Raw genomic sequence first — 15,640 nt, forward strand, 5'->3', positions numbered from 1 at the left:
TGTATGTTTTCAAGCACCAGACCCACACACCACATCTATCATATATATATATATATATATATATATATATATATATATATATATATATATATATATATATATATATATATATATATATGTCTGATGTGATATGCACATCAACTTTTTTCTTATTTGTGAAACAAGATACACGTTTTTAAAGATGGGGAGTACAATTATTCACCAACCAATTTGCTTTTTAAAATCTTATAAAGATACGGAGTTATGATATATATTTTAAAAAGTCGTATTTCTCAAATACTTTAGGGGTATGTTATGTAACTTATAATTAATAATTTATATCATGTCACGTGTGAATAGTAAATTAATTAATTTCGTTTCATTTACTATTCATATGAATAGTAAATGAATTAATTTCGATTTACTATTTTGTTACTTGAGTAATATATATACATCATATGTATATTTTATTTGACGTCTCGGTGTATATGTGTGACCCCGAAGGCTCAAATGAATTTGGCCATATAGTTATATGTTGTACCTTGCACATTAGTCTTTCACATTGTTGCTATATGCTTTAGAGTTCATGCGTTGCACAGGTGTTATAAATAACAGTGCAAAATTATTTCAGTTTATCAAACAATTAGTGTTGTGAGTTACAGATAGAATAGTCTCGATATAATGTGGTTTGATGTGTATACGTTACAAATATGTATACCTAATTGTCATAAGTTGTCGTCATTTACATATTGATGATAACAGTAGACTAAACGTATTGTCATACTTGTATATAACAATGTAATAAAATAATGATATGTATACGTAAATGTCATAACATACCTTCGTTTACGTAACTGATAAAAGACTCAGATTTCTGTTGTGAGTACAGGTGAAGCAAAATCATCCAATCCTTTTTTGTAAAGGCAAAATCATACAATCCTAGCAAAAGTTACAAACTTTCATTGAAGTATTTGTGTACTTTATATAGTTCACCCAATGAGACATGTGAAACCCGAATGTCTTGTATGACTAACAACCAGCGTGATATAAATTTGCTATTTGTTATACAAATAATTTGCAAACGTAATCCATACATACTATTGGTTTCATTTGATTTTTATAGCTATTAAAAGGGTTACAACTTGTATACAGATCCTTTTTTTTTTTTTTTCCCTTTCTTGTCATTCTGATTCCATCAGAGTTTGGCAAAACAATTCTATTTCTTCCAATAGTCCCTCGTTTGGAGATGATTCAGGTGAAATAAGTTTTATGAGAACCTCATAAACTTTTCCCAGATCATCAGGATAACCAATCATCTTCTTATTGTTCTCTACTTCGGCATCTTGAATGTCGTCTGAGTAAACACGTTTTCTGCAGGCCTGCAACAGGAGAAAATAACACTTTAACATATGCAACAGAGCATTTAAAATTATGAGTGTAAATGAATTGATTCAGGTTATGGTTTATCTATAAAAGGTTTGAATTAAAAAAAAAAAAAAAAATTAGGAATAAGGAAACAGATCAAATGATAAAAAGTCAAGGCAAAAGTTTTAAACCTGTTAATTTTTTAGAATTTTTTTTATTATTTTTTTAAGAGAATACCTGTTAAACCTTATATTTGACACAGTAATTGTTCATGAATACAGTATTAACTTCAGAATTTTGGGCAACAAATAATACAACCCGGACCATTTGGACCCAAACCAAACACTACCCATATTTACCCGCCTGTCTAATTTACCACCTTAACTTAAATTTGTAAAAGTTTTGCTTTTATCACCTGGAAAAGTTGATTTAGGCAAGCAATATGGTTGGAGTTAAGATGCCCTGAATGAAGAAGCTCCCGAAACAATAACACAATCTCACGAGTTATATTACTCGGTGACAGGTTTTGAATAATACCACTTATGCAAGTATCATCAAACACATCAGACATCCATTTAGGAACCTGCTGCAGTTTTAGCAGCGACACTGCAATATGAACTGCTGGCTTGTGATGAATCATGATAGATTTTGTTGCCAAACCTGGAGACGCTAAAATCATTACCAACTCTTCAGTTATCAATCGATACCAATTCTCTTTATCAACATGTTTTTCCCATTCCACAGCCATTGATATACAACGGGCACAGTTATTAGCAACTCTAATATCACTGTGGAAAACTTGGCCCTGTAGAACGGAGGTTACAGACCGCAACTGATGGGAGTTATGTGTGACGTCATCTGGTTCTTCCCTTTTTTGTTCTGTTATTCTCTGAAATAGTTCAAGAAGACAGTATGAAGATACCAGTTTAACTGGATTAGATCCAAAATGTAACAGCCTGCACAACTCATGACATTGAATGCTGATGTAGGATAATGACTGTTGATTGCTGATGTCACCATCAAGTAAGCTTTGTGTATCTTCAATCCCGGGCAGAACAACATGCACACTTGAACAAAAGCAGAGTGTTAGTAAGATTGAAGACGTATACATTAGCTCTTAGATAAAAAAAGGAAAATATATATTTATATAACTAAAAAAGGTGAACCTTTTTTGACAGAAGTAGTTTAGTAAGAGCATAAATATCAGGTTTTCTCCGGTTTGGGTTGTCTCATCATGATCGAGCAATTCGGGTCCTTTTAAACAAGCGTCATGGATCGTTTTATCAACTAGTGAAATCAATTGAGTGTTCATAAGTATGGTTTTGGAGGCTTCTATGAGGTTTTGGTGGAGAGAATGGTGCAAAATTAGAGAAAGAATGCTTATTACTAAAAGAGCTTCCTGAGTGCACCCGTCTTCAGCAATTGTGGAGATCAAGTAGTGCATCAACTGCAAAAGACAGATGGCCAGAATTAGTACTCGGATGTTGACCAAGTTTGACTTTGACAGATTTGAAGCAATTTTTGACCAATTTTAGCTAATTTCCGACTAATTCCGACTTTTCACCAAGTTTTGACCGATTTTCCAAGTAATCCCAAGGTTTGACCGAATTTGACCAAGTTTGACCGAGAAATCGCCAAGTAGTTCCCGAGTTACAAAACGAGTACTCGTTGAGTAATTCCAAGTTCTGCTAATTCCTCTTTTAGCTATTTTCTTTATTTTTAACCATTCGACCCATTAGATAAGAAAAATACAACCCGACCAGACATAAGTAAATGGGTAAAACACATCTCTAACATCTTATTATGAAGCTTAACGAATAGTTTGTTAACCTCTGTTGCTACTGTAATCCACACTTGATCGTCAGAGACTGATTCCAGGATAACTGAATGTAATATAAAAAAAACTAGCTGACTAGTAAGATTGAATATATCTGTCGAAAGAGAAGGATTGTAATAAAGATCCCGAATTGCAAGAGCTAGTCCATTTATGCATAACTGTCCCGAAACAGCCGGAAATAACAACATAATTGCTGCAATCATATATAACACTAACGCAATGTCATGTTCTTGTCTGCTTTCTTCAATAAGCTCACTCAACAAACACACCAGTATTTTGGCTCCATAGTTGTCCCCAGATGCAACCAACTCAGCAAGTTGTTTGAGTTTTACAGTTTCGGTGTCATTACAAGCAACAATTTGATTTGAGACGATACATCTTCTACACCACTTTAAAATCTGGTTGGATAGATATTTACAAATTCTTTCTTGTTGGAACAACCATTTGAGTGATGTCATGTGGATTCTAACTGAGAGAAACTCGCATTGTTTTTGTTCCATAAGATGGAAGAGGGTATTTTCGGCATCTGGACTATATGGTATTTGGTAGCTTATCTTAGCCAAACCTCGATAAAGACCGTACAGATTTACAAGTACTTTTATTATCAGTGGTTTGATGACCCCACCGAAGATCTCGGAATTATTAAGTAAAATATATTGCTCCAGAGAAGCTAAAACCATCCTATCATCTGCAAGCCTATTTATAGACATAAAATTTGAGCAATTAAGCACAGGGATTAAGAGGATAAAAAACATTTTACATTCACTGATAACATTTTCTTTTTCTTGTAAAAAATAAAACATCAAGTTTATAAATGATTCAACTCTTTTCTCTGAATAGTTGTCATACTGTTTGGGTATATAATCAGATTCATATTTCATATTAAAAAGAAAAGATTAGAAATAAAGAAAACTTAAAATGGGTCAATTTGATTATGTTTATTCGTACCAGGTCAAACAAAGTCACCCAAAGTGTACTTACGATGCATAAAAGTTAACCACCCAATTCATTTTATTAGGGAAGTTGGATTTTCTTACAGAATTACACAAATAGCAAGTCAACACAGCTCTGCCCCCTGGACACATACAGATATATGCTCCCTAGTCCCTCCGTCCCACTTTTATCGTCCCCATACAAAAATACACGCAGATTAAGAAACATAATTATTATATTGTACTGTTTATAAGCTTTAGAGTTTTACTCATTACTTTTTACCTATCTTGTTGTCTTACATGCATACATTAAGAAAATAAAAGAGCTTTACCTCATTATTATTAGGGTTAAAGCTACAAATAGGTTATATACTTTCACTTTTGTTCCATTGTAGGCTATAAACCTCAAAAAAATACCATTGTAGGTCATAAACTTTCGAATCGTGTATCTATGTAAACAAAACGTTACATGTTACCGGATGGACCGGTTAAAATACTTATGTGCCATTTTTTATCTTTGTTTCAAAGATGACATGGAAATGAATCGATATTTTCATTTTTTATTGTTCGTTTACATTAACACACGATTTTAAAGTTTATGATCTACACTAGGATTGTAGGATTAATGTGCAAGTTACAACATATAACTATATGGCCAACTTCATTTGAGCCTTCGGGTCACACACATATACACCGAGACGTCAAATAAAATATATATATATATATATGATGTATATATATTACTCAAGTAACGAAACAAATTAAAATACTTAATTAATTAATTAATTAAATGATTAATATTAATTGATTTCCTTGATTTGGTTGTTGGAAATAAAACAAACAACTTTATGAAAGGGATTTGTTTTAGATTTGAAAAGTAAATTGAAGATATCAAGAATCTTTGTGTCACGGACTTGAGTCTCACACATTTCAATATATGGAGTATATATAATATAATATGAGGGATGGTGGGTAGTGACATCTAATATATATATATATATATATATATATATATATATATATATATATATATATGTGGTGCTTATGACATGAAAGTTTTCAAGGTGAGAAAAGAGATTAAAAATATTGAATAAAAAGATATCCTATTTCAATATCATCCAAAAACACACAAGGATTTATATCAATCAATATCAATACAATTCATCTCTCATTCTTTCGGTGAACTGAACAAAAACACATATTACATATTTTGGTTCATAATATTAATCAAAGGTATTACTTGGGTTTGGACTAGCATCGATTGACGTTGTTTGAAGTGTAGTGTGGACTATCCAAAGAGACGGTCATACTTTTGATCGTAGGTTTCTCTCCGTTCATCAGTTTCTTCAAGAAAGGTATATCGTTAACTCCTCTTTTATTTTATATTCATGACAATTATTATGGTGCAACTGGATCATTGGGAAAGATTAATCGTGTGCATGTTTCATTAAATAAGTGAAAATTTAATCTTGTTAAATTTTGTTCATAAAATAATAAAAGATCATTATTTTAACTATCCGCTGCGTTAATCTGTTTTGGTAAAAGTACACACGATTTTCCAACAAGGATTTTATGGGGTATATAGCCTACAAGCTACAATGGAACAAAAGTGAGAGCATATCGCATATTTGTAGCTTTAACCCTATTTTTACTGAGATGAGATCTGATGTAAAAGGAGGATTAAATACAGAAAATCCCGAACCTACGTGTAAGGACATGTCAGCGACACATTAGATGATACGTCAGCACGTGTTTTTGTTCCGGTTAAAAAAGTTTTATTCGTTTACATTAACACACGATTTTAAAGTTTATGACCTACGCCAACGGAGCATTGCTTCAACGGCATCCTCTTCACCTTGTGTGTTGGGGCTGGGGGTTAGGTCATGGGTTCGAGCCTCGCTCTGCCCATCCTATTAATTAATCTGCCTGAAATATGGATATCCAGATTGACCTCAGGGGGGTTTTCTCCCGGATCCATTCAGGATTCAAACCCGGTCCGCCTGCCCCTCGGGATGGTTAAAGGATCGGGTTCCTGTAATGCGATTCGGGTTTCCTCCCGAACGCGTGTTTATGTGCAAATGATGAGTGTCGTTGAAATAAATAATACACTGATGCAAATCTTGCCGTTCAAAAAAAAAAGTTTATGACCTACACTAGTATTTTGTTATGGGGTATATAGCCTACAATCGAAAAAAAGTGAAAGTATATGACCTATTTGTAGCTCTATGAAAGTGAACAATTAATTTCAGACATCCAAAGAAGAATAGCAGACAATAAATTAGGGATGGAGTAACATTTCTAACCAATCAATAAACCACCAACCCACCCAAATTGCCACCTCTATAATTACAACAAAAATATTTCTTTTTTTACCTGTCATCATACAAGGAGCTTGTATATAGTATCAACAGAACAGCAGACTGGCAACAAAACACTTCCTGATTGTGGGACCCTTTCTGCCCTAACAGAAACAACGAATCCATAGGATCACAAGGAAGATCCAAAGCAACATCTCTAACAGATTGCCCAAATTCATCTCCAAAAAGAACATCCAATATCGAACTCAATAAGAAATAAACTCTCCATTTCATCTTCTCTGTTGGAAAAATTCCTAAACATCCAAATGAAAAACTGAACCATGAGGATGAAACCATAACAGTTACAAATTCCTTGGGTCGAAAATCAGACTGAATCAGCAGTATTGAGTGAAATAACTCAAGTATACCCAATGCAATATCCTCATCAATCTCGTTAATACTCATAGTTACCGATGGCAATAATCTAGTTTCGCATATGTCTAATATACAATCGCGTAACCCCGTATAGTTAGAATCTGTTGAGCTCCCTTGGAAACTATACTCATATGCTTCTTTCAGTAAGTAAAGTGAATGTAGCATTTGACCACTGTGTTCACCATAGTAGTTCAAGCAAATTTCAATGGTGTATCTTGATGAATCTTGTAGTGATTTGGCATTACTTGAAGTTTTATAAGAAGATGGAGATTTCATTAGAGCTACAAGGACCGTGCAAACTAAGGTGAATGTTTCTGGAAGCATGTTAGCTTCACCATCAACATGTTTTTTGAGCATCGTTTTCATTACAAGGCTTATTTCTTCAATACTGGAACTTGCAATTATTCCAGGGCAGTTTGAAAGACATTCTGATACAAGATTTAATGATTGAGATTGAGCAGGATGATATGGAACTTCAGCAACGTAACGTAAGATGGGAATTAGAGTTGTAAACCCGATTGCAAGCCTTTGTTTGAAAGCTACCTCTGCAACCGACAAGAGATCGAGTACCTGTAGGGACGAGATGACAACAGAAACCTTTTTGCACCCTGTAAACATAGAAAATAAATGTTTTACAACAGCTACAAACTTCAGAAGGTAGACCCAAATTAGGCAAGGTTGCAAAAATCGCTACTCGGGATGTACTTGGATGTTGACCAAGTTTGACTTTGACCGATTTTAATAATCCCGAGTTTCACCAAGTACTCCCCGAGTTGCAAAAACCGAGTACTAGCCGAGTAATTCCGAGTTCTCCAACACTGTAATTAGGTAGTGTTTGGTTTCAGGGTACAGCTCTGATAGTATTTGGATATGTTTGATTACGAAACCTGTACCCATAGTGATTTCAAAAAAAAAAAACCAAACACTGATTGAGCATCGTTTTCTTTAACAGAAATTGGTATTGGGAACAAGGCTAGACAACTGAACCAACTGAGTAACCCAAACTACGTATTACTCCTTTCACTTTCGTAAAATCAGCGAAAGTGGAGAATCTTTTATAGGAAACAAAACAGACTAGTTTCAAACCTAAGAAAACTAAAGAAGATTGAACGAAATGTTGAACCTACCGTACAATCTTAAAATTTCGAAGACGTAGTCAGCGATATTCTCCTCAACCAAAGCTTGTACCTCTTTTTGTGAAACACCTCCACAAGACATATACTGGACAACTAAGTCCAATGTAGCAGTTTGAACTTCACAATCTGATGAAAGCAAAGGCCCTTTTATGGCTTCAGCAAATAAAACATTAAGAGGAGTCTTTTCTAGTTCTTGATCAGTTGTTTCCATAAAATTATCTGCTTCAGCGTAATCCTTGGTTACATCATTCTCCAAAGCAGCCTCAAAGAACCCTCTGCGTGCAAGCACGGACAATAGCGCTTCACAAAATAACAACAACAAAATGTTATCTTTGAATAGATAAAACTATAATGATGGAAGAATACACAATGAGTCATAATATGTCAGCTTTCATTAGTTCTGGGAGAAAAAACATAGAGCAGAAGGAATTAAACAAAATACAAAAAGCTCATTAGTAAAGGAATATTAACCTTTTCCAGGGAAAAATGAGGCAATTAAACTATATGATTTCCTTCTATAGAAATAAATCTGATAATTTTAACGAGCAATCTTAAGATGAACAATCCAAAATCCAGGTTCATGTGATTATTGTCTCATACGAATTTGGCTAAAAAATTCAAGAACTGTATATGTTGCAGGCAAGTATAAAGTTCATCATCATTCAAAGGAAATTCGGTGATTTGCGTGCCAAAATGTGACTGCAGTTGTAAAAAGTCTTAAAATAAGCCACCAATTGTGATCCATTGTAGTACTTGAATCATCACATTATAAACATATGGCATCTCAGCATGGTAAACTAGGTATATAAGTAAATAAGCAAAGACATACATGATAAAAACAGTTTTGTATCATGGAGTAATCACAAACCTACACAGTTCATGCGAACATCATCACGATGGGTCTTCAAAAGCGCTTCTAGCGACAAGCGTAAAATCTTCAAAGAATGGCCACACATGACATCACCTTTTCTACTACCTGCAAAGTCATACTGCGTAGACCATATCTTATAAAGAACAAACAGAATCTCTCCTTGAATCTCTTCACTGCATTTCAAGATAAAAAAACAATAAAGTAAGAATGAAGCAAAACGAGTTAAACAAGCCTGTATATAACTATGTAGTACAGTCAAACTTTTACCTAGGCAACTGGAGACCTGATACAAGGTTCAGATAAAGTGCATCTTTGTCTTTGATGTAAGTGTATGAATCGTTCTGTTGAGAATCCAACAGAATACCTAAGCAGTGTAGCTAAAGCTTGAAAGAGTTAGCTCGGAATTAAGCCACTTATATAGAAATGACACTAACTAGACAAGGTTGTGTATTAGTCATATTGAATTTAAATTTTAAACTACTACATAGCTCGAATATTGGTCCTGTAGGAAGTCAGTTTTTAAGTGAAATCGCAATGAGTTAATGAGAAATGACTAATACATGTACAATCATAGTAATCGATACACAAACACAAGTAAACTAAATTCAAAATTCTAATAACATACAATACAAATGAATACAGTACCATATAAACCTGACGCCTGCTCCAGGATAATGAACCAGAACACAGTTGATCTGAAACCCTAGCAACGAACTCACCGTAAACTGAAAATTCACCAGACTTACACAACTGATTAATCAAATCAATCATCTGTTTGGCAAGAGGTTCATCATCGAAAGAAGAAATGGCAGTTACAAGCGGAGAAACTAGAAAATGAGGATGAAAAGTGAAGAGGTTGTGAGAAAATTGAGGTTGAGAGATAGCGTGAGAAAGCTGCGAGAGTGCGTATGAAACATGTACGGTTGGGGAATTAGGGTTTGAAATTAGATTCGATAAACAAACTAAACAAATTGAGCCGCCTTCTAGAGTTTGGAGTATTAGAGATGAAGTATGGCCTTGTGAGCATGTTAGGTATTGCTGGTGCCGAAGATGTTGGTCGGAATCTGATCGTTGAGGATGATCGGCGCCGGAGTAGTACATTGTTTACTGTTTAGTTTATTTATTGTACAGACTAAAGTAATTATAATTATTTCCCGCGTGATACTAAATTGAATATACGTAGTATTTAAAGGAATAATGAATAATATTTGAATTGAATTGAATTGTGGTTGCTCGTGAATTTGTGAAATCAAAAGGATGGTGATAAAGTAAATGATAAAATTGCCCTTGTAACCTTTAAACCTTCGTTTTGTTTGCCGGTAAAATTGTGGAAACAAATTTTTATAATTATAACGAGCATAAGATGCATTAATCTTTCTTTTATTAAGTCTTGTATTTTGAATTTATAGAAGATTGTAGAAATTAAGTGATATATAAATAATAAAGAATAATGTTCGTTTATAGGAGGATTTCCTCGTTTACAAAAAAAAAAAAAAAGTCAATGACTTGGTAGTAATGAGGTCTTCCTTACAATCAAAGAGCCAATGCCACTCATTGACGACTTGAGTTCTTTATATTTTTACAACTTAATTAGTGGTAAAACTTCCTTCCAATGTTCGGACGCGGGTGCGAAATTATGGCAAGCGGTAGACGTGTTGGTCTCCTCCAAATGTCTTATCCGAGATTCAAGTGAAAAGCTTGAATGGATTGTGAAGCGGTGCAAATTTAAGAAAATCGAGTGGCATGATTTGCTACATAATCCTTCTTCCTTATTAATGTAGTATTCGTATTGTGTTTTGTTCGTGTGTCTCTTTGTACTATCATTAGGATGCTAGATCAGTATGTTTTTGTTTAGTTTTGGTGTGGTTGTATAACAACCCTCATATTTTCATACTTGAATTGACTAATTTGCCTATAGGGTTGCTATCCATACGTAATATATAATTAAATTCGACGTTGATCAAATATTTATTTTTAGTCGACACTTTTTGTTAACTAAAGTTTACACTAATTATATAAAATAACTTTAGTTAATATTAATATTAATGCGTATTATATTTAAAATTATATGAAACATAATTATTAATTAAATGATAAGTTAATTTAATCATTATATATATATATATATATATATATATATATATATATATATATATATATATATATATATATATATATATATATATATAACTTATAAAAAAGAGATTTTTTTATAAATTAAATAATCAGCCCATGAATTTTGACTAAATATTTTCAAAAATAAAAACTTATTAAAAACATTTTTAACATGTTTTTATTTTTTGTCAAAATTGGCACCTTTATTTTATTTATATTTTTTCTTTTCACCAACCATTTTTTTCCTATAAATACCCACTTCTATTTCATAAAAACTTGTATCAAATCTTTGGAAAAACTCTCTCACAAACTTGGGAAAGTACTTGAGGTATTTTCTATATTTTTTATCGAATTGCTTTTATTTTTTTGTATATTCTTTAAAAATTCAAATTTAATATATATAAATTATTTTTACATATTATAATTAGTATTATAAGTATTATGATGTATAAAAATAATTTTGATAATTTATGGAATATTATTTATAATTAAATACGAATTATGTAGTATTTAAACATAAAAATAATATAAAATTCGTAATAAAATATTAAACAGTAATAAAAATAATTATATTTTTTTTGAGATTATTATACTTTTATAAACAAGAAAAAATTATAAAAATTAAATAAATGGGACGATTATTATTTAAAAAGAATTTACTTTTGCATTATTCTAAACCGAGAGAAATAATAAAGAAAATACAAAATAAATACAAACGTGTATTAAATATTTTTATAAAATTTTTATATGATTAGTAGCATCACTAGATACTTTGAAAAATATATAAAAATTAATTTTAAATTATTTTTCCTATTTATTTAATTATAGGCCGATTACAATGGTTAAATAATTAGAAAATATTAAATAAATAATATTTTGATATAAAATTTGATTTAATAATTTTTATAACATTTTTACATAATATAGAACCTGTAAAAAATATAAAATTATTTATTTTAGGTCGATTTAATATTTATTACCTAATTAAATTTGATTAATATAAACCGAGTATATATATATATATAAAATACAAAAACTTGATAAAATTATTTTTATAAAATATCCTACTGAATTGTATTATTAACTAAGTTTATAAAAATTATAAATATAATATTTAATGAATTAATATTCGAATTAACATATATTAGTATGATTTTCGATTAACATAAGTATATTACATATACTAAATTAATATTATTATTATAACTTACGGTTAATAACTAAGTATACTATATAATAAAGTATAATGCTTATAATGTAAGTTAATAACAATACATTATTAATAAACACTTATTTTATAACTATACTAATTTAATAATAATAACTTATAGTATATAATATAAGATAATCAAATTGTTAATACATTAATAAATATAATATAACATATATAATAACATATAAACCTAAAGTGAAGGTTAATCAAAGATAATGTACAATTCATGTGAACTTCATCGCTACTCACGGTCGTAAGTGAATGATGTCTAGGTTGCCATTTATGGGTAAGCTTGTGGATCTCGAATGCCATGACTTAGATTCTGGTCAAGAGTCCTGGGCCCCTGGTTACATCTGGTCATTCCTGACTTATTTGATAGCAACGAAGTTTGAGTAAAGTTATACAACGTCTTGCTAAAGATTAACCCGAACTTTCTAAAATTGGAAAAATTACTATAAGTGGAAACTTTCCATAAATAGTAACCTTCCGAAAATGGAAATTCTTTAGTGAACCATTACTATCAATATAGTACTATATACTATTGTCTGTTAGGCAATGTCTGATCATACGTTCTATCTCTAGGTTGAGATCTCGGTCACGTCCTTCCGTTCAATTCTTTCGTGGAATACTCTTTTGTGCTACTAAGGTGAACTTCATAGCCCCACTTTTTACTGTTTCATAACTGTTTTACAACTTTTGGGTTGAGACACATGCTTGCTTTATAACTGTTTTACGCTTAGACACAAGTACTAAATTGTTAACTATGCTGTCATGCTTTGATTCATGCTAAATCCCTACCGTAATATCGTTAATTGCTACGTTTAAATGCAAACTTAATTATTGTGAGTAGGCCTATTGAGAGTAACGTCTCTAACCATTCGACCGTTGGTCTTTGGTTACATAATAATGATTCCACGACACTGACAGTACAAGGTGTCATAGGGTAAACTTGTTTAGTAGCGATATTACAAAATGCAGCAACACTTTTAGATTGATATTTCTATATCAATCAACTTTAAACTAAATCTTGTGGTCTAAAACTTTGGATATTATTTATAAACTGTGAATTTCACTCAACCTTTTTGGCTGACACTTTAAGCTTGTTTTGTCTCAGGTGATGATTGAGCTAGCTGTTTGCAACTTTGTGATGATAGATTTGATGCTTGCATGAAGTCCACATCGCATATTATATTTTAGTTCATAAACATTTATTTTACGTTTTAATAATAATGTAAACATGTATTACTGCTTTCGCTGTTTTATTAACAAAGGTTTTATTTAAAAAGTCTCATATAGAGTCGTTCTCGTTTATACAACTGTGTTACGATATGATTGGTCACAATTACCCCTGGTCCATTTTGGGGGGTGTGACAGATTGGTATCAGAGCAGGTTGTTGTAGAGAACCAGGATTGCATTTTATGTGTGCCTTATACAATTAGGTACCTTAGCAATGTAGGACTACAACTTCCTTTGACTATAGTGCCTTTAATTGTTGCCTTTAACTGTTAAATGCTACACTATACTTTAGAAACTTTACTTATCTTAGAATGTCGAGCCAATCTAAGAACTCTGCTCATTCTCCTAAGTACTATTCAATTCCGCCACCACATTTAAATGCGACACCGTTCTCGACATTCATATATCATTTATCATGGTTTTATGTATTACATGAAATATTATCCATGAATTTTTGAAACTCCTATATTTGTTACTATTCATACTCAAACGTATATAACTCCCTATTATATCACGTACCTATATGCTTTATGCCTTTATGCATTAGTTTGCGAACCGAAAAATGTCATTGAGTTATCGAGATCTCAAAGACATTATAATGTCATCACTACTCATATTCATTACTTTTATACCTTTTATTTCTCGTTATTGAATTTTCTTGACGGATGGCGTCTACGAAACTCTAGAATGGAAGGGTTTGGATTACCGATTTAAAGGATCCTATAGCTCAAGCCCCTAGACCTGAATAGGCCATTACGACTTGAAAGTCTTTAATCGAAAGATTATCATATTACATACTTATCATTTTATGATCTCGACACGTCATACTGCTATTATTGGATTATAGACACATCATATCTTATTATATCTTATCATATCTATCTTAATAAACTTTGTCTAACACTTTTCCTAAATTTCCTCCGTAAATTACGGAAATCTTTTTGCTATATATACGTATAACAAGAAGACAAATATATCATTCAATATTCAACTCTCATCTCATAACAAAAACCCTTATTCCGATCAGATAATATGGATTTCTCACTTGATTCCTCGAACTCCTCGAGCTCCAATGGCAGCGTAACCGGAATGAACCAACCAATTAGTCATCATCTATTTTGGATGAATTAGGGATGGATTCGTAGTAAACTTAATTAATGGAGACAAGAAGAAGGTGATCCCTTCCACCAATCGAATTCACCTCTTGGTGAAGAACCTGAAGCACTTACTGGCGAACCCGTTCGGAACACTATTTTCACCCTCATTTCCAGGGTATCCAGTCACGAATATATAATATCTAAAATTCTAGATCTTATTCATCCACTTATCCGAACCGCCAATCACCCCGGAATAATAGAAGAAGTCAATGAGCTTCGCGCTCGAGTGGTGGCTCTGGAGAATATGGTGCGAAACCTACGAGCACCAGCAGCATAACCAGCATCACCACCAGTACCAACAGCATCACCACCAACAGCATCAGCTTCACCAACAACAAACACCATAATCTGTACCTCGGATATCAACATCATACGCTCCATAGATACCAAGGAATATTAGTAATAATGAGTTAAGATGTATTGACTCATTCTTCCTGAAAATTATATATGTATACTTTATATATATATATATATATATATATATGATTTGGAACAATAATAAATCTTTTCGTATTAAGCTATTACGTGTGAATCTTAACTAGTATGTACTACTTGGTTAATTCATATCACTAATATACTATGATGTACATCCCTCGTTAATGACTTAACAATCGTTAATCACTGCTTCATCACAATAAACTCCATTTCATAATAAACTAAGTGTATTATTCAAATACATGTTTGGTTTTACACTTTCATTTTCGATGTACTCAAAACTCTTTAGAAAACATCATTCGTGCCTTGTGAATTTCACAAGAATTCCACGAGCATCAACATCATATACCGAGGTATATCAATAACAATGAATGATGGAGTATTGATTCATAACTTCATTAAAGAAAGATTCTGCGATGATTATGTAATCTCTCAAGTTTTGGAGATTATTTATTCTCGCTTCAATCAAAAATCAAATGAGTTTAGTAGTATATTAACTCATTAAATTTATATTATACGTGAAGAATACATATATGAACGTATATCTTCATAAAGATTGTAATTAAAAATCCTTTTGTACATACTGTTAATTGTGAAAATATTTTAACGGGTAGGTAAAACCCGAGAAATA

At 32.0% G+C, this 15,640-nt stretch overlaps 1 protein-coding gene across 1 annotated transcript; it reads right to left on the reverse strand.

Annotated features, from left to right (window-relative positions):
• Positions 1-1,086: 1,086 nt before the first annotated feature.
• On the reverse strand, positions 1,087-9,992 carry LOC139897427 (protein PUTATIVE RECOMBINATION INITIATION DEFECT 1-like). The gene is made up of 9 exons (XM_071880120.1): positions 9,498-9,992; positions 9,120-9,229; positions 8,850-9,025; positions 7,973-8,281; positions 6,487-7,453; positions 3,175-3,877; positions 2,511-2,791; positions 1,760-2,411; positions 1,087-1,358 (listed from the first exon to the last, which is right to left on the reverse strand). The coding sequence occupies exons 1-9, from the start codon at positions 9,951-9,953 to the stop codon at positions 1,161-1,163; spliced, it is 3,852 nt and encodes a 1,283-aa protein (XP_071736221.1). The 5' UTR covers positions 9,954-9,992; the 3' UTR covers positions 1,087-1,160.
• Positions 9,993-15,640: the final 5,648 nt, after the last annotated feature.

The sequence above is a fragment of the Rutidosis leptorrhynchoides genome, chromosome 3, assembly GCF_046630445.1.
Source record: "Rutidosis leptorrhynchoides isolate AG116_Rl617_1_P2 chromosome 3, CSIRO_AGI_Rlap_v1, whole genome shotgun sequence".
NCBI lineage: Eukaryota > Viridiplantae > Streptophyta > Magnoliopsida > Asterales > Asteraceae > Rutidosis > Rutidosis leptorrhynchoides.